Raw genomic sequence first — 23457 nt, 5'->3', positions numbered from 1 at the left:
TTTTGTTTGAACAGCCGACTGTTCAGTCAGCTGTAATATGAACGCATATTCTAATCCTTCAATATTTAAGTCCCTCCTTGTTGTGTTCAATACAGTTTTATTCAATTTCAACAGTTTTTGGATATAATGACATATTATTACCTGATAATAACACAATTTATGCTGAACCTTACATCAAAGTGAAAGAAATTATCTTTAAGGGTATGGTTGGCTGTTAGTCGTTAATCTGAATAATAATTATTTGGGCCCATGAGCTATACCAAACGACCTTGTTATTACAAAATAGTTTGTATAATCCAATTAATTCTATTTTGCACATCTATTGAAAATACTTTCATTGGGTCAGCAGGCGTTACTCCTCCTTTATCCTGCTAATGTCCGCTTCTTATGTTAAACAGCACCATTTTGTTTACAGGGCTTCACCTCTGTCTCTCAGGACAGCCCCTGTGGCTCCCCCTCGTCTATCCCCCCTTCTCCCCCAGCCTTCCTCGCCGATTGCCCCGGGCCAGTTGATTTGGGGATGTTTTGTTTTTTGTGCATGCAAATGATCTCAAAACACAAGTCATTCATGCTTCTAATTGTACCAGTGTTAGCACGTTAACTTGGTGAGATCAAACGGCATCATTAGCATGAGGGGAGGGTTGAAATAAAGGGAGAGAGGGGAGGGGAGGGGAGGGGAGCGCTTGGTTGGAGCAAAAGGGAAAGAGCTTAGTGACGGTATTCATTCGGCCAGTTGCAAGTGAGCGGAGCGGAGCGTCTCGTTCCTTTCTAGCAGATTTCACTGAACTTTTCTTTTTTAAAATAGCCTACTACCCTGCATCGCTGAAGGAGATAGCTATGTTTTTTATTTGGATGGCACAGTCTGGATTTCCTGCTCGCATTGGATCTGGGACTTAAAGTGAGGGGATTTTATGTTTACAGCTTACACTGGTCGCTTGGTTCAAACACCGCACCACCAAGACACAGCGACTGGAGAATTTGTTTGCAGAGCTCGGCTGTTGGAGCGGAACGGGCATTTTGTGAGCGGGGCGAATTTGCGCTTTGGCCACAGTCACCAGAGAACTGTCCGGCGTGAATGATTTTTGGGTTAATGCGACTGGAACTGTGTGACAAAAGTATGCAATGAGGAAGATACTACGTTTTAAAAGTACCCACGTCGAGATCGGAGCTATGACTTTCCTCCTCTGTAGTCTGTAAAAGGTAAGGAGATGCGCACGGATCCCTCTCCCGTTGCAATTTAAATAAACTTGCAAGAAAGAGAAGAAAGTCTAAATGGCAAATATATCTACAGTGTTCATTTTAACCCTCCACCGGAACACGCGCACAAAAGCGCACCAACGCACGCACACAGTGACATAGAGAGGCGTAAATGTATTATTTTATAAGCTTGTGCTCAGTAGTTTTTAACGAAAATTCTCCCCTCTAATTGCAATTAAGAGATCCCGATTTTTCGTAGTTTTTTACTAATAAAATAGGTATTTCAACCATACATATTGCTGATATTCCTTTGAAGTGACACACAATTTATTTGTTTGACTAGGCTACTTTATGTGGTTGTTGTCCATAGGTCACCTTGGATTTACATATGACGATATCTACAGCGAATTCTAACTTTAGCCGTTGCCCACAGTTACTGTATATAGCAGCGGATGGGCCTATGGTAGCGCGCCTTGGTGACAACATTTTGAGTCTCACAGAATGCTTTGTAGCTATTCTAGACATGCCATACTTCACCCAGTCCTGAGAGGGTGTTGAGGAAGCTTTTGGCCAAGTTGCCAACCCAAATACGTCATCAGTAGCTTAATAACGTCACCTTTTCCCGAGGAGTGCTTTAGATTCTGCAGATGACTGAAAAAACATTGTCGTTATGATATAAAGTCCACTCACTTTGTCTCTTTCTCGGTACGTCTTTACTCTCTCACACACTCAGCCACAAGCAGATATCCGTCACAAAAGCAGAAGATGAATATGTGTGGGGAGAATTTAAAAAAGGGTTCCGTGTGTGTATGTATATGTCTGTGGGCCTGATGTCTGTGAACTGGCTTTTACTAGTATAGCATTACAGATTGGATTGTTGCAGACAACTGCAATTATCCATGGTAACTCACTCTGAACTCCACAGTGGCATGCTATATAAGACTAGAGTAGGCGTCAGACGGTGGGAACCCATGTATCGTACATTATGTATCCAGAATGGAAGTTCCCTCCCTCAGTTTGGGGACTTGATGCTGAAACCAAAATGGCAACATTCTTAACCAGCATTTCAAAACCATGTGTTTTCCTCCGCCCCACAAAAAAGTAAGACAAAAAGTTAAAGAGAAAGCCGGAGTCTGCCCCCCCATTTTCCCCCGTCAGTCCAGAGAAAACAAAAGGAGAGGCAGGGAAGAAAAGACAAGAGGGGACTTGGCTGCCGTGCGCACCCAGCTGTTTGGTTGTCTCTCTCTCTCTCTCTCTCTCTCTCTCTCTCTCTCTCTCTCTCTCTCTCTCTCTCTCTCTCTCTCTCTCTCTCTCTCTCTCTCTCTCTCTCTCTCTCTCTCTCTTCGTCCTTGTCTCTGTCTGTCTCTCTCTCTCTCTTCGTCCTTGTCTCTGTCTGTCTCTTTCTCTGTCTCTCTCTCTGTGCCTCGGTCTGTCTCTACCCCATCGCTTATTTCCTCTGTGCAACCATTTAGACAAGGCATCCTAATCCCAGCATAGTGAATGATGCCATGGAAAGGAATAGTGAGCACGGTTGTTTAAGAGCCGCTCATGAGCGACTGTGATGCACTCTCTCAACACAACAAAGGACAGACTTACACCAAAGAAGAGGACTGGGGGGGGGATGTGTTTTTAGAGGAGGTTGAATAGAGCTGCATGCAGTCACGGACTCACTGGTTCCCTTCTTGGCTACTCTTGCCCCTGAGCAAGAGGCCTAAACGTGGCTGATGTTTGTTGCCATGTACTGTGGCCAGCTTCGTCAGACAGTGTGTGAATGAATGTTTGGTTGAAAGTGGATGCTTGAATTGTAAAGTGGTTTGAGTGTCTCCCAATGGTTAGACACGTATGAGTGGTTAGAACAGTCAATTAACCTTCCAATGACATAAGAAAAGGATTACCGAAATACAGAATGTCCAAAAATGTATATGGTTTTGTGTTATCCTCATCATTTCAGCATCATGGTATTTAGTTTGAGCCCTGTTTGGTCACGGATCATTCAGAAGGCAATCTATGAGTCAGGTCTGCAAGTAAAAGTTTTAAGTTTCCACAGTGTTTACCTAACAAACCAATGTTAGTGTGACTGATGACACCACCAGTACCTAGTTAATTATTAAGACCACCCTATCCCTGCCCCCCTACACACACACACACACACACACACACACACACACACACACACACACACACACACACACACACACACACACACACACACACACACACACACACACACAAACTCCCACTTACCTCTCAACAAATGAAATCCCCCAGCTCCCTGGACAGGAAAAGGCCAATAACGTCCAAAGGAGGAAGTGGTCTATTCCACTTTCCTTTCTTAACCGTGCCCCTGTGCTTACAGGGGCTTCGCTGAAGTGATGTACTTAACTTATATTACCGGAGCACTCTTATCCGTCCTAATTGAAATCACAGATGACAAGAGCCTCTGTGGGGTCGCGTTTCAACAGTAGAGCCGGGCCCAGGGTGGTCTTAAGACACAGGAATTCAGTAAACCCCGCGCTGAGAAATAGGAGGATAGGGAGGATATTGAGGAGGGGGGGGGGGCTGTGGTTATCAGCCGTTTTGAAGCCAGTCACTTTATGAAAGGTGGAAGGATATGAAGGGGAATGAAGGACGATGCACCAGGGCTGGACAACGCAAACAAACGAGTCCACGCTAATCCCTGAGCGTCTAAACATATGACCCGTCAGCCAGCAGAGCCAGGCCCCCGGTCTCACCGAGCACTACGGTTGTGCATTCTGAAATCCTTTTTTCCTGTTCCTTCGGGGTCCTGTTTGCCACCCGCCTGGGTTATTTATATACCTCTATCACCAGGCGTGCGTCCTCAACCCAAGGCAGAATCCAGCGCAGCCCGGCACCTGGCACCGTGTCAGAAGAGTGGGAGATGTGTGCGAAACATGCCCATTCTCCGCCGTCTTCCTGTTCATTGGTGCCACTTCCGAACGCCGTCGTGAATCACCGTCGGCTTTCTGTCACCCCTCGTCGGGAGCCAACGCGGCGGTGTAGCGCGTGCGCAGCCATGTGTCAGCGAGGCTGGTGTTGAAGGGGAAAGGCAACGCGGTGCTCCATCCCCCGTGGCGGTGGTTATGAGCGTGTGTTTGTGCAGATGGGTTAGTGTCTTCCCAGGTGTTCGCCCATGCATTAGTAATGACGGAGAGGAGGCCACGGCAATGTCATAAAGGGATCGTTGGGGGGTGTGCTGCCTCCAGGCTATGTATCACCCCGCTGGGACAAGCGGCTGCTGACCCGTTCAGACGCTGGGTGACTTCATCAGAGGAAGATGCTGCCCACCTTTCCCATCAATATTCATCAGAGTGATATCTGACCATTTTCATGTGTTGTTGTTATTCACACAGACATCTGGCCAAGTATGTGGCTTGCAGTAGAAAGTATCGGCCTTTAGGGGCTCTGGAAGTCGCAGAGGCCTGTTGTTTTGATGACTGAATCCGTAAGTGGCGTAATATGTATTGTGGCTTACGGCTGACGAGGGACAAGCCTCAAGTGCTGATGGATAATTCAACTTTAAATACTCTATGTATGTTTATATTGTTCTGAATAAGTGTAGGGTCCTGCTTTGTTTGACCTGTGGCGGCATGCTACAGGGCTGTTGCAGTCACTGAGCCACCAAAGCGTTTTAAGCGCTTTCCCACATTTATTCAATCTTCAAAATCCATCAGGGCTAAGCCTAAAACTACATTGTGTCATCAAACAGTCAAAGACTCTAAATATATGTTGTTGTCAAAGACGCTAAGACCCTTATTCCTTCATCAAACATTACCCATCGGGTTCAGAGCAGTAATCTGTATGTAAGGAATACACAGAGCTTTCTTTGTTTTGTTCATAGAAAACCTGGGCTGAAAGTCCTTTCAGTTCCTACTGTCGGGTGTCCTGCGTTTGTTGCTAAGCTCCCTCCATTTTTTCTTGATGGTAAGGCAAGGTCAGAGAATGGGTGGGGCGGGCCGGCGTCTGTCTGGGGTTGGTAATGGGATTGTCTGCCTGCTGGGGCAGCCTGCCGGGCCAGTGTGAGTTAGTGGGACGTGACCTGCTAGCCGCCGGGCATTTCCTGGTCAGTGTCGGAGCTTAGTGCTGTCAAGGACGCGGTGGAATGTCTAATCTGATGTCTTACTGGCTGCACGCACCCCGTGACTGCATCGAGTTTAGATGGGTGTTGTATTTATAGTGCTGTTATCAAAAGCTCATATTGTGTCAAGATTGTGGTGCTATTTTAAGAAATACTCTTTGATATCTTAGTGGGGGAAATATCTTACCTCCTCCAAAGTATGAACTAGCCAATATATCCATTACGCCCAAAATATATTTTCCCTAACCTTTATCGATCTTATCCAAATCTCAAATGTATTCTTGACTGCTCACTGGATATGTCTTCAATGATAGCGGCGTGAGTTTTTGATTAACACTCAAGACAGTATTTCCTCAACTTGCACTAGGATACGCGGGCGTGTCTGACGAGACACTATCTTGGCCCAGCATCTGCTAGTATTTCAAGCTAACCGTGTACACAGAGAGTAGTTTGAGATAGTCTAAGGGAGATAATGGTGCGTGTGTGTGTGTGTGTGTGTGTGTGTGTGTGTGTGTGTGTGTGTGTGTGTGTGTGTGTGTGTGTGTGTGTGTGTGTGTGTGTGTGTGTGTGTGTGTGTGTGTGTGTGTGTGTGTGTGTCTGTTTGTGTGTACCTACAGGAGGTAGTACCCCGCCTGGTATCAGTGCCCCCACAGTGACCAGCATCCCCTCCCCTATCAGTGTGTGTGTGTTGCTAAGCCCTGTACTGTGTTCCATCACTGTCATAGGGTGTGTGTGTGTGTGTGTGTGTATTGGGGTCTCCCCCTGCCTGTTTGTCATAACATCCCCTGGTGTAGGTGTTTCTAGAAGCCATTGTAGTAAATCTGTGGCATTCGTGTATTGCTGCGAGGGACACAGCAGGACACCTTGACTTCTAAACCCTGACCACTGAACCGCTGGAGTTGATGTTTCACATCGTATCACACCATTACCGTCTGCCTCTGACAATTGGTTTATGGTTCCAAACTGATGTGCTTTATATTACAGGGGATAGTGTAATGGTTATGGTGTTCAGGACGACTCCCAGTAGATAGGTACTGGGTTTCAGCTAGAATGTTTACACGCTACTGAATGCTGTTGGCATTCGTGAGCAAAATGCCTTACCCTTAACCGTTTCATAATTAATGACCTGTGTATAAAAATATGTGTTCAATTATTAAACATAGCCAAAAGTAGCTTGTTTAATAGTCATTTCATGTCCTCAAGCACTTACCTTAGTTGGGGCTCTCAATCAACAAGGTTCGATGGGTGGAAATCTCTTGAATTGATTCAATGCCTGACCAGCATTCTCTCTCTCTCTCTGTCTCTGTCTCTCTCTCTCTCACTGTCTCTGTCTCTGTCTCTCTCTCTCTGTCTCTCTCTCTCTCTCTCTCTCTCTCTCTCTCTCTCTCTCTCTCTCTCTCTCTCTCTGTCTCTGTCTCTCTCTCTCTCTCTCTCTCTCTCTCTCTCTCTCTCTCTCTCTCTCTCTCTCTCTCTCTCTGTCTCTGTCTCTGTCTCTCTCTCTCTCTCTCTCTCTCTCACTGTCTCTGTCTCTGTCTCTGTCTCTGTCTCTGTCTCTGTCTCTGTCTCTGTCTCTCTCTCTCTCTCTCTCTCTCTCTCTCTTGTCCTTTCTCAATGGCAGGAAGATCTGTGTGCACTGTAAGTGTCGCCGAGAGGAGCATGCAGTGACGGCCATGCCCGTGGAGATGGAGAAGACGGTCACCAAGCTCATGTACGACTTCCAGAGGAACTCCACCTCAGACGACGACTCCGGCTGCGCCCTGGAGGAGTACGCTTGGATACCCCCCGGCCTCAAGCCAGAGCAGGTAGATAACAGCCTCTCACCTGGTCCCACGCCTGGTCCCACACCTGGTTACACATACACAGGAGCCCAAACTACAGATGGTAGCCACCTGGAAGATACCTGCATCTCACCTGGTCACACACCTGGTAAAACATAACCAGGAACCCAAGCCATTGCAGATAGCTAACTGGTAGAAACTAGCGTCTCACCTGGTCAAACATAACCAGGAACCCAAGCCATTGCAGATAGCTAACTGGTAGAAACTAGCGTCTCACCTGGTCAAACATAACCAGGAACCCAAGCCAGCGCAGGTGGTGATCTGGTAGATACTGGTCTGGTCTTTCAGGTTCCCTACTTCCACTCTTAGTCCATGACAATTTGACAATTTCTAGCCACTTCATATGAATGATACATCAGTTCATCTTTATGTACTTAAGTCTTTATTACAGGTTATGATCTGATTCCCATTTAATTCAGCTATTAAAAATGACATATTGCCTGGTTTTACTTGGCTTCATTATAATGTACTGCTATAAATATTGAGCTGAACCACTTATATCCATTACTAGCAATATTCATTTTTATAGCTGTAATTAATATGTTCCAGATTGCTCCCAGCCATGTCAATATAAATATAAACACACCCCTTTTTGTCCGAGCAGTGTTCAACATGTCTTCAAGATGTTGCATGTAGCAAAGATGACATGTGCTGGTTAGAATAATCCCCCTTCAGCAGAAAGCATGTTTATAGCTACTTTAATTGACTGTTCCAAAGCTGCTAAATTCCAAAACACATTACAGGCTGTGTGGAGCAATCCCTGTAAGGAAACCTAGAGAAGGAAACACATCTATAAGACCCAATGAGCTGGAGGTATCTCAGTTTTTTTTTATGGAACAATGAAAGTGTTTTATAGAAGCTTGTTTTATCCTCTTCATAGATTGAAGGCCGGTCTTACTGCTCAAAGTGCAACTGGTCAATATATATTGAAGAGTCATCCATCCCGAACGCTGTGCAAAGCCATTCCTCATCCGGCACCCAGGGGTCAATGGAGTAAATTTGCTTCTCGTACAGCCGGAGATGTTCTGTGGGATAATAGTTAAAATGGCAACAGTGTTTACTGACCCCGGGGAAGACAAAGCACACTGAGCTAGAACAAAGACCTGGGCCTTATCTTTACACAGGTATGATTACATAATGGCTACCTAATCAACAATACCTATCTGTGGGAAACGGTGATGTAGCAAGAGCACGAGAACATATATCTCTATTTTTATATTTGAATCACCATAGCCCACATCAGAACATAGTATAATCAATTCGTGGTGCACTTAGTTTCAAGCCATTTGTAGTTTCATAATCTAAAGGCGAAACCTCAAGCTCGAGCTGTGGAACAAAATGTGTTTTGACTCCTGGCAGCTGAGCGGTGGAAGTATGTCTGTGACGGTCTTTCGTTGACCCGCGTTGTCAACTGAAAGGTTCCACCGGGGAATGAGAGAACTTGAGCTTATCGTGAGGATCTGATGGCTCCAAGCCCCCCCTCCATCATAAGGCACACTGTATCTATTCACCATGTCAAGAGCAGGGGGGGGACATTCTTCCGTTCAACCATGAGGGGTGTCGGATCGCAACGGGGTGGGCCGGGCTGATTCCTGCTCCACGGGGGGGTGTTCTGTAAAACACGATGGATGGATTATGAGGAATAAACAAACCCTCCCCCCCACTAAACCATGTGTGTGTACGCAAGTACATGGTGTGTATATAAGTGACACTTCAGGATTATTGCTAATAGCAAAACCATGTTCATGAGATTCCAGTCGATGTAAATGTTATGGAAGATTAGACGCCTGCTTTCCAAAGAATACAGATTGCAGAGATGTGGCTTATGAGAGAGAGAGAGAGAGAGAGAGAGAGAGAGAGAGAGAGAGAGAGAGAGAGAGAGAGAGAGAGAGAGAGAGAGAGAGAGAGAGAGAGAGAGAGAGAGAGAGAGAGAGAGAGAGAGAGAGAGAGAGAGAGAGAGAGAGAGATACTGCTTCTGTTAATATTCTATCCTAAACCTCCCCCCTCTGGTCTTGGATGTTGCCAGGATACGACATGGGGAGGCCAAACATGTGATCAAGCAAATGTTCAGCAACTAGTGTCTCCCCATATAAGCCGAGTCCATTGTTTCATTACTTTTGTCCATCTTCTCACTCTGAGCCAAATGAAAAAACTTTGAATTGTATATATTAATATTTAGTCAGTTAATCATCTGGTCAAGTCACGCAGTAACGGAGAAGCGGCAGAGTGTTCACCAAAACGTAGGCCCTCTAAAGCAATTGTTATGTTCTCTCCAAGAACAGTTCACATTATCTTTCAATATTTGCCGTTTCATCTCACATGAGCTTTGGATTGATTTGGGCCTCTGACGTGCTTTCACCACAACCTCTCTCCTGTATTGTTCCCAAGTAGCTTGTTCAGGGAACAAATGTCCCACTTTGGTTTCTCTTCCTCCCTGTATGTGTGTTCCTGTAGAGCGATCACCAACTGCCACTCATCTCCCCCCCCCCCCCCCTCTGGTTTTTGAAGCCCTACAATTTGCTTTTGCCTGCGGTAAACATGCTTCTCTGTACAGTGAATAACTCAGCTCTGGCCTTTGGTTCTGTCTGCTTTTGATTACGGTTATTATCACAAGGTGTTCCTGCTGCCTCTCACTTTGTCTGTTCGGTGTTTTTGAGACTCTATCTTCCGGGAGATCTTTTCCTCCTAGGCATAGGCCTTTGACCCTTATACCGTTTCTCCTGTTGATGTTGGAACCCAGTCCTGGGATTTGGGATTTGGTTGTGTGTGTGTGTGTGTGTGTGTGTGTGTGTGTGTGTGTGTGTGTGTGTGTGTGTGTGTGTGTGTGTGTGTGTGTGTGTGTGTGTGTGTGTGTGTGTGTGTGTGTGTGTGGTGGGGGGTCGGAGGTGTGTGCACACGCAAGCCTGTGTGTGAATTTTGTGTGTGTAGGTGTGTGTGCGCGCGCATGCCCGGTTGTGTGTGTGTGCGTGTCTTTGTGTGTGTGTCGGTGTGTTTTTCTTTCTTGTTTGCCTATGGGATCTGGGTGATTTATCCAGGCTTGACCACAGCCGGGTTTTCTTAGAATACGTGGATCCCCTCAGTGCCTTTGGCCGTGCTGGTGGACTGAATACCATAACCCCATCACCCCACTTTCCATCCATCCTTCCCCCGTCCAGCCACTACAGTCCAGAAGCCAACCAAAGCTTTAGCACGGACTTGGGTTACACTTAAAACATGAGCCCCCTGCCTGCCACTCCTGGCAGCTATAAATTCATCCTAACGACAAAGTCAATGCTATAGTGTTACTTTTGTTTTTCTCCACACTGCTTAACACCTCTCCCTCCCCCCCCCCCCCCCCCCCTTCCCTGACTTGGCCCTGAAACCTAGCCAGACGACTGCAGAGGGACAGTTAAGCTTGAAAACACACCAGGCTCTGAAATATCTGTATGATTACAGAGCAGGAATGAAGAGAGGCTTAGGTGATGGTACAGTTTATCTTTTTATTTTTTGGTCGATATGCGCTGGTGCACGTCATTATGATTGAGGTTAATCTGTGTATGGGTGAGTGGGAGAGTCGGGCTCTGTATCTGTTCCAAGGACAAAGCTAATGGGTTGCCGTGTGCAGACCCATTGGTTTGGAAATGTAGGCCATTAAGAGGCTCCCCTACTCAACAGGTATTGATCTTCTCTCTTTTTTCAACCCCTCAGCCAGGAATCTTTTTATTTTGAGTCTCAGGAAACCAATCAGCGTTCTATTTAACACCCTGTGCCGTGGGTTACTCTCAGCTGCCTAACATTTCTCATTCTCCTTTGTTTTCGCTCTTGCTCTATATTTAATTCCTCTTGTTTTTACGTCTCCTCTGGTTCTCCTTGGCCTTTGGCCTTAGGTTTACTTTCTGTTCCATTGGTCCTTGAGCCTGAGGAGGAGTGGGTTGAGGTGTGGGGGGGGGCCCTATTCATATTTGACTGGTAGGCTCTCAATCCTGACCTCGGGCCCCCCGTTAGAATGATTGACTGTGTGCGATAAATAACACCAACATGACGTGTGTTGTAATGTTAAGAATGTCCCGGTCATTTGGAGCGATAACATTTACATTAATTGTCCCGCTGGCTCACAATCTGCACTCTTTCTTCGCTCTCCGAGTGGGTGCGTGGGACGCTGTCGTGCGCAAACATAATGGTTACGAGTGTGTGTGCGCGCGTGTGTGTGTGTGTACGTGTCACCTCAGTAATAGATTCCCATGTCAAAGTGCTGGGAGTAAGAGGGCAGAAACCATTAAGTTTCCGTTGATGGGTCGTAAATCAGCACAATTGTGAGAATGTGTGTGTGTTTCACTGTGTGTCACACAGTCATGGGAATGTATGCCTCATGCCTTTCTGTTTGTGTGGTTTTATCCCTCGGTCCTGCGGTACGGGTTATTCACATGTCCCCCCTCCCCCCTCTTTGGCCACCAGGTACACCAGTACTATAGCTCCCTGCCTGAGGACAAGGTGCCCTACGTCAACAGTCCTGGGGAGAAGTACCGCATTAAACAGCTGCTCCAGCAGCTCCCCCCCCATGACAATGAGGTGAGTGTTTTATCCCCCCTCTCTCTCTCTCTATCTCCCTGCACCGCTCTCCATCTCGCCTCTTGCCCCGAGGGCACTGCAAAGATAAGAGACAGCTTGGAGGAGATTTGTCTGGGGGGATTGTGTGTGTGTGTGTGTGTGTGTGTGTGTGTGTGTGTGTGTGTGTGTGTGTGTGTGTGTGTGTGTGTGTGTGTGTGTGTGTGTGTGTGTGTGTGTGTGTGTGTGTGTGTGTGTTGAAATCCCCCACTTGTACTTCTTCTCTAAATACTGCTCTTGCAGTATGTATATGTATTGCGAAAATGCAATACATTTCCTGTTCCCATTCATAGTGTTGTTGTTGCGGTCTGCATTTATTCACAACTCCAGGTTCGCTACTGCAACAGCCTGGACGACGAGGAGAAGCGGGAACTCAAGCTCTTCAGTAACCAACGGAAACGGGAGAACCTGGGCCGCGGCAACGTCCGGCCCTTCCCCGTTACCATGACGGGGGCCATCTGTGAGCAGGTACATATGTCAGGAATATTCATACACCAGGTGTATTAACCTTCACCTCCTCAATCTGCCTCACCGGGCTCAACATGAAAACAATGTGTGTGTATCTTGTTGTGTATCTTGGTGTGCAAGTAGACTAAAATACAAATGAGAGTGCCGTAAGCGTGATGACACAGCAGTCTCCCAATGGTTCACCAAACCAGTTTGACAGTGGCTTGATGGATGGCTCCACTCGCCACACATTGACTGAGCTCATTTGTTGCTGTGCGAACAACAAACCTCCGCCTTCCATCAAACCTCCCCGGGCTTTACAGGTTGTTCACATGGTTTTTCGTTTGCTTCGGAATAGACGAACACACACACACACACACACACCCAGACAGACTCGAATACAGGACGGATATGAGCGAGTTGTTGAGAGTGTTTTGATTGCACTCGGCCCTCCCCCCTCCACTGACCTCCCAGCAGACAGGGAGTGAGGCCAGCCGAGATAACAGTCAACGGCGTCCGTCTTCATTTTTTTCCACCGCTGTAAATCTCCCGCCCGGCTGACCTTTCACTGCCACCTCCTCGTCGACCTTCTCTCGTTGCTCGTTAATCTCTTCTTCTCTTCTCTTCCTCCTCCTCCTCTTGTTTCGACCCCTTTTGTTTCTCTCTCCACCTTGATCGCCTTCCCACTTTCTCACTTCATTAAAGAAAAATCACCTCTCAAGGCAAACCCCCCTTGCCAAGCCCATCTATCCACGCCACTCTCATTTATAGCGATCAATACCTTTGCGAAAAACGTAAAGACACACTCATTTTGATGAGGTATACCATATGCTCAGGTAGAAACGAAACGACCCCTATCCATCTATCCATCTATCTATCTATCTATCTATCTATCTATCTATCTATCTATCTATCTATCTATCTATAAAAGTACATATCTAACAGTGTAAGCAAAAAAAAATCATTTCTATTCAATTCCGTTCTCCAATAACCGCTGCTCTGTATGTCCTCTCCTCCCCCACCCCACCCCTCCCCTCTCCCTCCACCAATCCCCTCTCCCTCCACCCCTCTCCCCCTCCACCGTCTCAGTGCGGGGGTCAGATCAACGGCGGCGACATGGCGGTGTTTGCGTCGCGGGCGGGCCACGGCGTGTGCTGGCACCCCGGCTGCTTCGTGTGTGGCGCCTGTGACGAGCTGCTGGTGGACCTCATCTACTTCCACCAGGAGGGGAAGATCTTCTGTGGACGGCACCACGCCGAGAGGCTGAAGCCTCGCTGCACCGCCTGCGACGAGGTACCCCCCCCCCCTCCCATCCCCCCGGCCCCCCCGGCTGTCTTGTTGTTGGGAAATGACAGGACTGCCTGCTGTAGTTTATTGGGGGTTACTGCGTGGTGGCAATGTGTTTTTTTTCAGCTTAATTTATTTAATCTTTAACTTTAATGTATTCTTCTGTGGCACATTGCATTTGGTTTTGGTGTTGTCAAGGAAACATTTGGTCGATATTTGAGGTTGGACTTCTAGCGCATTGATTTGGAACTGTTAACAGAGGCAGAGGTGAAAATAAATGCACACCCATGGCCTTTTAGCGGCCAATCAGAATCAAGTATTGAACAATGCTGTGCTATAATTATGTAGAGTGTGTGTGTAGGCAGTTTACTCTATGCTATGTATTCATAATGACAGCGGCTAGGCTATAGTTACACACTGGAACCCAATTGTAATGGGGTCAACTCCCAGTACTCTACAGCTTTCCATAATTCAACTCACTCAATGTGCAATTCACCTGCTAAAGAGGAACTAAGGACGCCATGTTTCCATCCACTGGGTTCTGGCCACTACACAAGACACCTGCAGGGCTGTTGCTATCTAGTGAAAAGTAAATTCACATATCTAGAATACACCCAGCCCCCCGAAGACACACACATCCACACAATGTTACCTTCAAGCACAAGTCAAAGACAAAGAGGATGATCTAATAGAACGAGCCTGCAGAAAAGAAAGTGGAGCGTTCTTGTGGGGGATGGTGTGTGTGTGTGTGTGTGTGTGTGTGTGTGTGTGTGTGTGTGTGTGTGTGTCTGTGTCTGTGCCTGTGTGTGTGTGTGTGTGTGTGTGTGTGTGTGTGTGTGTGTGTGTGTGTGTGAAGCAACCCTTTGTCCCGTCATTCATTGAAATAAGCCAAGGGGAGCCTACCTCTGGGGGCCAATGATAAATGATTAACCCTCACCCCCTCTCCACCCCCAACACCCCACCAATCCCTCTCAACCCACTCTCCCATCCCCCCTCCCCACCCTGCCCCAACCAGATCATCTTTGCGGACGAGTGCACCGAGGCGGAGGGCCGTCACTGGCACATGATGCACTTCTGCTGCTTCGAGTGTGAGACGGTGCTGGGGGGCCAGCGTTACATCATGAAGGAGGGCCGGCCCTACTGCTGCTCCTGCTTCGAGTCCCTCTACGCCGAGTACTGCGACTCCTGCGGGGAGCACATCGGTAGGCTGCCCGCCCCGACCACCACCCATATCTACCCATCTTCATCACCCTCTGTTACAATAAGCTAGGGTTGGCGTTAGCCTCAGCGAGCGTTTGCATCAGCTAGCTTTAGCATCAGTGAGCGTTAGCTTCAGCTAGCCCTAGCGTCAAAAATTCAAAGTCAGTTTTATTGTCAATTCCAAAATATGTGCCAGGCAAATAGAGGAATTGAAATAGCGTTTGTCTCTGGCCCACGGTGCAATAAGGAGATAAGGATCAAATTTGGGAAAATAAAATAACACAAGTAATGATTACAGTAAATAAATTCAAAATAGCATCAGCTGCTATTCATTTGGGCGTGGTGTTCCTTCAGTGGGATGACTAGGAATTGTGGTTATTATAACAAAGGATACATTTTCGTGGGCGGATGGTTCTTGGGGAATTTTGTATGAATCTTGTATTGACTTGTTTAGTACGGATAGTATTTTTCAGCTTCCAAAGATTGCTACTTTGATTGTGTTTTAACTAATATCTAGTTCTCACAATGTAATGCTCAAGATGATTTTGCTTATCACAGCCCCCCCAGCATGCTATGAGAAGGGAGAACAACACTGTAAACTACATCATATTAGCACCTCTGGGCCCCATGCCACCTCCTATTACCAATAGATGGTGTGTGTACTGCGTGCACATGACTGTATGTGTCTGTGTGTACAGGATGCCCTAATTTGGCTCTTCCCTCCCCACAAATTTGCTCTGTAATTATTAGCCGACAGGATATACTAAAGTATTTGCTTGTAGAAAAAAGTAATTATAAATTAAAACCATGAAGGAACAAACTCAAACCAGATGGTGACTATTAGCAAATATCTGGCTTCCCCTTCGGTCCCACAGTTAAGATGTGTTTGTACAGTTCTAGGTGACCTCAATAATGAGTTTAACCCTAAACTTAGAACAGTGTAATAAGATCTGCCACCCTCTTCTCAGGCAACATACAACTTCCATTAGCCCACTGTGTTATCCCTTCACTAAAAGCCTGTTTTATTTACCACAGTTTGCTTTCCGTATCTAATGGCCAATTAGGACTCCTCCTCTAAGGTTTTTGTCTTTTCCGTTTCCGCCCGTTCTCCGCAGGCATCGACCAAGGGCAGATGACGTACGACGGGCAACACTGGCACGCCACCGAGGGTTGCTTCTGCTGCGCCCGCTGCAAGGACTCCCTGCTGGGACGCCCCTTCCTGCCCAAGCAGGGCCAGATCTTCTGCTCGCGGGCCTGCAGCCTGGGGGGGGAGCCAAACGGGTCGGACTCCTCCGACTCCGCCTTCCAGAGCGCCCGCTCCACCAGAGAGTCCAGACACAGTGCCAAGGCGGGAAAGAGTAGTGGAAGGGCAGGGGGAGGAGGAGGAGGTGGAGGAGGAGGAGGACGTCAGGCCGAGAGGTGTTCTGGGGAGGTAGACCCATTGTCCTTACAAATGGACCTCCTGAGCCTCTCCAGCCAAACCCCAAGCTTGAACCGCGACCCCCCTGCCTGGCAGAGCCAGGACCCGGGGAGGGCGGAGGACTGTATCTACGAGCACCAGGTGGATTCCATGTCAAACCCCACGCCTCTTCAGCTCGTCAGCAAATGTAACATCAGGACTTCATATAACCCCGCCTCCGGTGGACAGAACATGCAACTGCAGGACCACAGGATCAAGCAGGAGAGCGGGGAGGGTAAGAGGCCACCCATCTCCGCCTTAAAGGGCCACTCACTGAACCAGAGCTGGGGCCAGCCGCCCGCTCCAGAAGACTATTGTCCCCCCAAACTGAGGACCCAACAGAGCTGCATTGAGATGTCCCACAATTCACAGTACCACTTCTCCAACGACAAGCGTTCGGTCAGCCTGCACGGGTTCCAGAGGGACCGGGAGGGGGCGCCGCAGACCCACGCCCAGCTGGGGAGAAGCAGGAACCCCATCAACGCACTTAACTTCAACGAGCAACTCACACCCCTGGAGCAAACCCCGAGAGGATCCATCGAGTCCCTGGCTCTCTCCCACACTACAGGTTGGTAGCGTTGTTGATTGCAATACTGAGTCGCCTTGACTAAGATGGTTATGAATCAATATGAACTCTAAACAAACTTCTACTCTCTTTGACCTTCAGGTCACTCTGCAGATGGAGGCGGGAAGCGACAGGAGCACCTCTCTCGGTTTTCCATGCCCGACCTGAGCAAAGACTCTGGGATGAACATATCGGAGAAGAGCAACATGGGCACCTTCAACTCCTCGGCGCAGTTCCGCAGCTCCGAGTCCATCCACAGCCTCAGGGCGGCGGGCCAGGCGTACATGGAGATCGACCCTCCCGCGGCCTCCCAGTACCAGAGGCAGTACAGCGAGCCCCCCGGCCTGGGGGGCGGGAGCCGCGTCCCCCCGGGCTTCACCTACCAGGAGGAGGACCGGGTCAGCCTGGTGAGCAGCGCCAATGCAGCCCGCCTGCCGGCCATCAGTGAGCACCGGGGCGGCGGTGGCGGCGGGAATAGCCGCGGAGCCGGCGTTCGGATCGAGGCGCCGGCGGACGACAACACCCCCCAGCGCCGCCGGCACCACCACCACCACCACCACCACCACTCCCGCAGGTCCCGGCGTTCCCGCTCGGAGAACGCCCTGCACTTGGCGGCCGAGCGGCGGGAGAGGCCGCCGCTGCGTGGCCGCGAGGACTACGACCGGTTCCCCCCGCCGAGGGGCGCCCAGGACGCCTTCGGGGGAGGGGGGGCGGACCGGAGGTACCAGCCCCAGCCCTTCAGGCAGTGTCCCCGGACCACCTCGGACCTGACGCTGCAGAACCCCGGGGGGGCGTTCCGCCGCGTGGGGGGGCTGAACCAGTACTCCTGGGACCAGTACGAGGACGACGACTGGTGCTCCACCTGCTCCTCCTCGTCAGAGTCGGAGGACGAGGGCTACTTCCTGGGGGAGCCTATCCCCAGGCCGGTCCAGATGCGCTACCTCAGCAACCAGGAGTTCGTCCACAAGTTCAACGGCAGCAGCGGGGGGGTCCCGGGACCCAACAGTCGGGCGACGAGCGGGCAGATGCACAACCGCAAACGCAGGAAGAGCAAGAACTGCATCATCTCCTAACATCCCGGACTCTGGTTTAGGGGTGGGAAGGGGGGGGGGGGGGGGGGGGGCGACACCTACCTTCTAGCTTATGTACTCTTGGACACTTTTCAGAAAAGTCCCCTTCAGTGTTGTCGGGTAACATGTGGTTGACGGTAACGTGGTAAACTATGTTCGGGTGACCCCTGGAAAAGGGTTAGGGTCTGCAAAAATACCAATATCTGCATGTGTATTCATTTTCAAATCTTACCACGGTTCTCTGGCGTCAGGTCTAACCGTGAGCAACAATATAATCAATTCAAGTCTGTTTTTATCGAAGCTGATGTGCAATTATTATCATAACACTAATCCATGCAGCCGGCAGTGAGTAAGGTACAGTCTAGTAAAGTGCAGCTTTTTGGTGTTATGTGATTTTAGATATGATATATCGTGCTATTGTATTCAGTTGATACTATGTACATAGCTAAATGAATTAATAAATTGACCATAAGTTAAGGACTTCAATGTAAATATGGTTGTAAATGAGCTGACACATATTTTTATATTTTGTATGGATAGAAAAAAACATTTACGTATTGTTAATCTATAATGTAGAGATAGAGATTGATTAAAAACAAAGCATGCATGTTATCGTTGGTTCACCTGGTCCTGCATTTGGAATAAAGGAGTATTTCAGACAGAGCAGTGAATGACAGCAGTGTTTTTTTCCCCCGTCAACAACATGTTGCGTGCGTGCGTGTGCGTGCGTGAAGGTGACTAAGAGAGTTATGGTAGCTTGGAAGTCTGTAATTCCCGACTCCATCTGTTAAAAGAAGACATGAATGGCGGCCTACAAGGTAACAGGGTTCAAAGTCACCCTCCTCTGGTTGGGAGGCAACTATCCCACCTTGAACCCCTTTACCTCTTCATCAGACACTGACCGCAGTAACCATCCCTACCTTCTGATTAGCTCAGTTAAGGGAAGATATGTCGGGTTGTCTTTTTGTGTTAAAGGTTTAGCAAATTGACCCTACTGTAAACAGGATTGACTCTGACGTCGACGTGTTGAGACGATTTAGTTCCCCCCCCCCCACACACACACACATAATCCACACACACCCACAGAAACAAAGCACAGAACAAGCATGCACACACACACGCACACACACACATACACACACACACACGCATACAAAGAAAACAGACAGAACAAAGACACTTGTACCCCAGCAGGTATGTGAGCCTCAAGTCTCTTGATTGCAGATGGATGCATGGCTGCTAGCTGTGGGCACGATTAGCTCACTAGTGAACCAACTATCTTCACTTAGCTTCAACTCCCTGGCCAGGGGATCCTTAGGCGTTCCCTCTGGGTGTTTCCTCTGGGATGCTCTGATCGCTGCCAGACATGAGAGCTCATTTAGGTGGCCCTGTTATGGGAAAACAACAGCTGGGAAACACGTGGGAGATATTATGTCAGTGGCTTTGGTGTTTCAACCACATTTACTGCACTAATCCCCTCGATGCTTCACACCAGGGCTGCAGACATTTAGTCATACACATCAGCTGGATTTGTTTGTATATCTGCAATCATGGCTTTAAAACAAACCTTTAAACATACAAACGCATGTAATCACACATACAGACCAACACACCAACACAGTCCCTGTTCTCCCTGATGTGGAGAGTATTCATCCAAGGCATTCTCACTATTTTGTATTTTACTTTTTTTCTGGAACTTTTACCACAGCTCAGTCTATATTTACTGTTGAATGTGTGTGGCTTGCCTTCGCCAATAGTTCCATTCAAACTGGTATGGAAAGTGTCACATATTGCAGCCATATGCTTTCTAGTCCAGCCCGATTCAATGTAAAGGTTTGAATCCACATTGAAGCAATATCATCCCACTGCAGACACAAATGGGCGTTCTCGTGTGGTGGGAGTTCCCGTTTACGCAGACTGGAACGCCCCCTTCTTATTCTTCGTCGCCTTTCTCGCTACTGTATTAAAATTTCAAAGTGTACTACTCCGAAACCATGAAAATAGTGTTGTAAATAAACTAAGCTTTTCAAATCTTATTTGGCAAATAACTTCACATGGTGTGTCTTTTTACAATGTATTCGTTACCAGCATTCGTAGTGTTGATCAGCAGTGAAATAGTCTGCTATAAGACGTTGACGTCGCTTAGCAACCGAAGACGCTGGGGTTGACAAGTTACCGGACTGCTACCCTTGGGGTATATCGACAGGGGTAAACCTGTCGATATTGATCAAATAAAACATAGGGGGTAACACTGTTGTTTTTCTATAACCATTGTGTTGACTTTATTCGCTGTCTTGATGGTGCATTGATAAGTTTGGAGGTTAATACTCTAAACAGCTCAGATTCGGATCCCTGCAAAAACGTCGACAGGGGTACCACTTTCGTTTTTTATTGGTCGTCATGAAAAAAAAACATGAAAAAAAAAAAAAATGTCCTTGTCAAATAAAATATAAGGGGTAACTGTTGTTTTTCATCAGTCATCATGGGAAAAAAACAAAAGGGGTAACACTGTCGTTTTTATCAAATGAAACGTAAAGGGTAACACTGTCGTTTTTTATCTGTCGTCATGAAAAATCCATAAGGGGTAACACTGTCGTTTTTATCAAATAAAGCATAGGGGGTAACACTGTCGTTTTTATCAAATAAAACATGAGGGGTGACACTGTCGTTTTTCTTTGGTCGTCATGAAAAAAAACATAAGGGGTAACACTGTCGTTTTTTATCGGTCGTCATGAAAAAGAACATAAGGGGTAACGCTGTTGTTTTTATCGGTCGTCATGAAAAAAAACATAAGGGGTAACACTGTCGTTTTTTATCGGTCGTCATGAAAAAGAACATAAGGGGTAACGCTGTTGTTTTTTATTGGTCGACATGAAAAAAAACATCAGTGATACCCCTTATGTTTTTTTTCATGACGACGGATAAAAAACAACAGTGTTACCCCTTATGTTTTTTTTCATGACAACCGATAAAAAACGCAGAGTTACGTATGTAACTCCGGTTCTATGAATCCTGGATGACCGCCAGAGGCGGTGCATTAAGCACTGGATTTATCCGTCTCGCGCATGCGCAGTTCGAGTACCTATACCAACAAGGTCACATGTGACCCTCGTGACACCGGATTGGCTATATAGCCCGGTGTCGACAGAGGATCTGTTCCCAGAATCTTCTCGCGAACCACGAGACTTCTGAGTGACCTGTAACTCTGGCGGTCATCCAGGATTCATAGAACCGGAGTTACATACGTAACTCTGCGTTCTATTTCATCCTTACTGACCGCCAGAGGCGGTGCATTAAGCACTGGATGGCCAATACCAACAACGTCACGAAGAGTCAAGGTGCTCACCTACTGATCAGAGAAAGCAGAGCTTGGCATCAGGGCCACGCCCATTGGATGGGGAGTGGCAACGTTGACCCGGTAGAACCTGGAGAATGTGCTAGGCGACGCCCATGACGCCGCGGCACAGATGGTCCCCAGGGGCACCCCTCTCAGGGCAGCCCATGATGTGGAGACGCTCCTAGTTGAGTGACACCTCACCCTGGATGGCGGGGGGCGGCCACTGGCCCCGTAGGCGTGTGTTATGGTCTCCACAATCCAGTGGGACAGCCTCTGCTTTGTTAAAGCATGACCCCTGTTAGGGCCACCATGGCAAACAAAAAGCTGCTCCGACTGGCGAATACCGGCGGTAGCAGAAATATAAGCCCTAAGGGCCCGCACCGGGCACAGCAGCTCAGACCCACCCTCCCCAGAAGGGGGGTCAAAGCGTGCTAACTGGATGGGCTGGTTAAGGTGATTGCGTGGCAGGGTCTTTGGCAGGAACGCAACGTTCGGCCATAGAGTGACACCCGAGCCATCAGAGTTCCACCTCAGGCATGTATCACTCACTGATAGGGCATGCAACTCCCCGACCCGCTTGGCAGATGTTATGGCGAGTAAAAAGGCAGCCTTCATAGACAGCCACTTCAAACCCCCTTGACCCAAAGGCTCGAAGGGAGGAGATGACAAGGCTTCCAGCACCAGCGGCAGGTCCCATGCTGGAGACCGCATGGCTGTAGGGGGACGCAGCCTCAAAGCCCCTCTTAGAAAGAGGGACACTAATCTGTGGCGCCCTACCGTGGCGCTGTCAACCCTATCATGTAGGGAGGAGATGGCAGCGACATAGACCCTCAGGGTAGAGTGCGACCGGCCACTATCCAGGAGGGACTGCAGAAATTCCAGCACCGTGGTCACAGCACAATGCACTGGATCCACGGCCCTAGCCGCACACCAGTTGGAGAACAGCTTCCACCTGTTTCCGTACTGCAACCTGGTCGATGGTGCCCTGGCACTCATGACCGTACCCCTGACAGCCGTAGTGCACTCCCTCAGCAGTGGGTCGGGCCCTGCAGTGGCCAAGCCCAGAGCTGTAGGCGAGAGGGGTCGGGATGCCAGATCTGACCCCCCAGCTGGGACAGGAGATCCCTCCTGTCGGGGAGGCGCCATGGCGTGCTGCAGCAGAGCCTGAGCAGCAGTGGATACCAGAGCCTCCCCGGCCAAAAGGGGGCCACCAGAAGGAGCCGGTGGCCCTGCAAAAGGACCCTCTGGAGTGTCGGCAGAATCAAAGGCAATGGTGGGTAGGCATAAAGAGGCCTGTCCGGCCAATCGTGCGCCAGCGCGTCCTGCCCTAAAGGGCTGGACGCTTCTGCCCAGGAGAACCAGAGGGGGCAATGCGCCGACTCCTCCGAGGCAAAGAGGTCCACCTCTGCCCTGCCGAAGAGGCCCCACATTGACTCCACCACCTCGGGGTGAAGCCGCCATTCCCCCGGTGGAGGCTTCCGTCGGGAGAGGAAGTCTGCCGCCCGATTCTGGGCCCCCGGCAAATAGACTGCACGTAGGCTGGCCAGACGGGGAGAAGCCCAAGTCAACAGGCTCTGGGATACCCGGAGTAGCCGTGCTGACCTGGTGCCCCCCTGGTGGTTCACCTGCGAAACCGTGGCCATGTTGTCCGACCGGACCAGGACATGCCGGCCTGTCAAATGGGGCAGAAAGCTGGCTAATGCCAGCTGCACAGCCCGGAGTTCCAGCACATTGATGTGTTGTGCCATGTCCCGGCCAGACCACCGTCCCTGCGCAGTCCTGCCCTGCCACACTGCGCCCCATCCCGAGAGGCAGGCATCGGTTGTCACCAACTCCCGGCGTGCCGGGATTGCGCCCATGGGCACGCCTGCCTCCAGATACGCTCTCCTTCTCCATGGGGCCAGAGAGACAAGACACTGCAGGGTCACCTTGACCCTCCTCTGCCTGTGCCACTTGGCATCTAGGTGCAGGCTGTTCAGCCACATTTGGAGTGGGCGCAGGGACAGTAAACCCAGAGGCACCACAGCTGAAGCAGCTGCCAGCTTGCCCAGAAGCTGAAGAAAAAGAATAAAAAGCAGCCTCCTGCCGGCTCTGAAGAGAGGAAGGAGGCGGAGGATGTCGTTCACCCGTCGAGGTGAAAGGTAGGCCTTCATGGCGACCGAGTCCAGGACCAACCCCAGATAGGTAACCCGTTGGGAAGGGTCCAGGCAACTCTTTGTTTGATTCACCGTCAAGCCCAGCCGGGCGACGTGCGACAGCAGGCGGGCCGTGTCCTGGGCCACCTGGGACCTGGAGGGCGCACAGACCAGCCAGTCGTCCAGATACGGCAGGATCTTCATGCCCTGCGTCTGCAGGGGTGCGAGGGCTGCCGCCACAA

The 23457-nt window shown here is 49.2% G+C and overlaps 1 protein-coding gene across 3 annotated transcripts in view; it reads left to right on the top strand.

Moving 5' to 3' along the window:
• The window catches only part of prickle2b (prickle homolog 2b), a 70700-nt gene extending 52294 nt beyond the window's left edge, over positions 1–18406 (top strand). Inside the window, exons 1-8 of one of the 3 annotated variants that reach the window (XM_030375147.1) lie at positions 713–898; positions 6912–7095; positions 11566–11679; positions 12046–12183; positions 13252–13455; positions 14465–14651; positions 15765–16676; positions 16776–18406. In XM_030375147.1, the coding sequence (XP_030231007.1) occupies positions 6964–7095; positions 11566–11679; positions 12046–12183; positions 13252–13455; positions 14465–14651; positions 15765–16676; positions 16776–17746 (2658 nt within the window). In that variant the 5' untranslated portion in view covers positions 713–898; positions 6912–6963 and the 3' untranslated portion in view covers positions 17747–18406. Of the gene's footprint in view, positions 1–712; positions 1201–6911; positions 7096–11565; positions 11680–12045; positions 12184–13251; positions 13456–14464; positions 14652–15764; positions 16677–16775 lie in introns of those variants that run through there. The other 2 variants (XM_030375146.1, XM_030375145.1) reach the window with 2 other exon arrangements.
• Positions 18407–23457: the final 5051 nt, after the last annotated feature.

The sequence above is a fragment of the Gadus morhua genome, chromosome 13 (genome assembly GCF_902167405.1).
Source record: "Gadus morhua chromosome 13, gadMor3.0, whole genome shotgun sequence".
Classification (NCBI taxonomy): domain Eukaryota; kingdom Metazoa; phylum Chordata; class Actinopteri; order Gadiformes; family Gadidae; genus Gadus; species Gadus morhua.
This window is presented reverse-complemented; position numbering and strand designations above follow the sequence as displayed.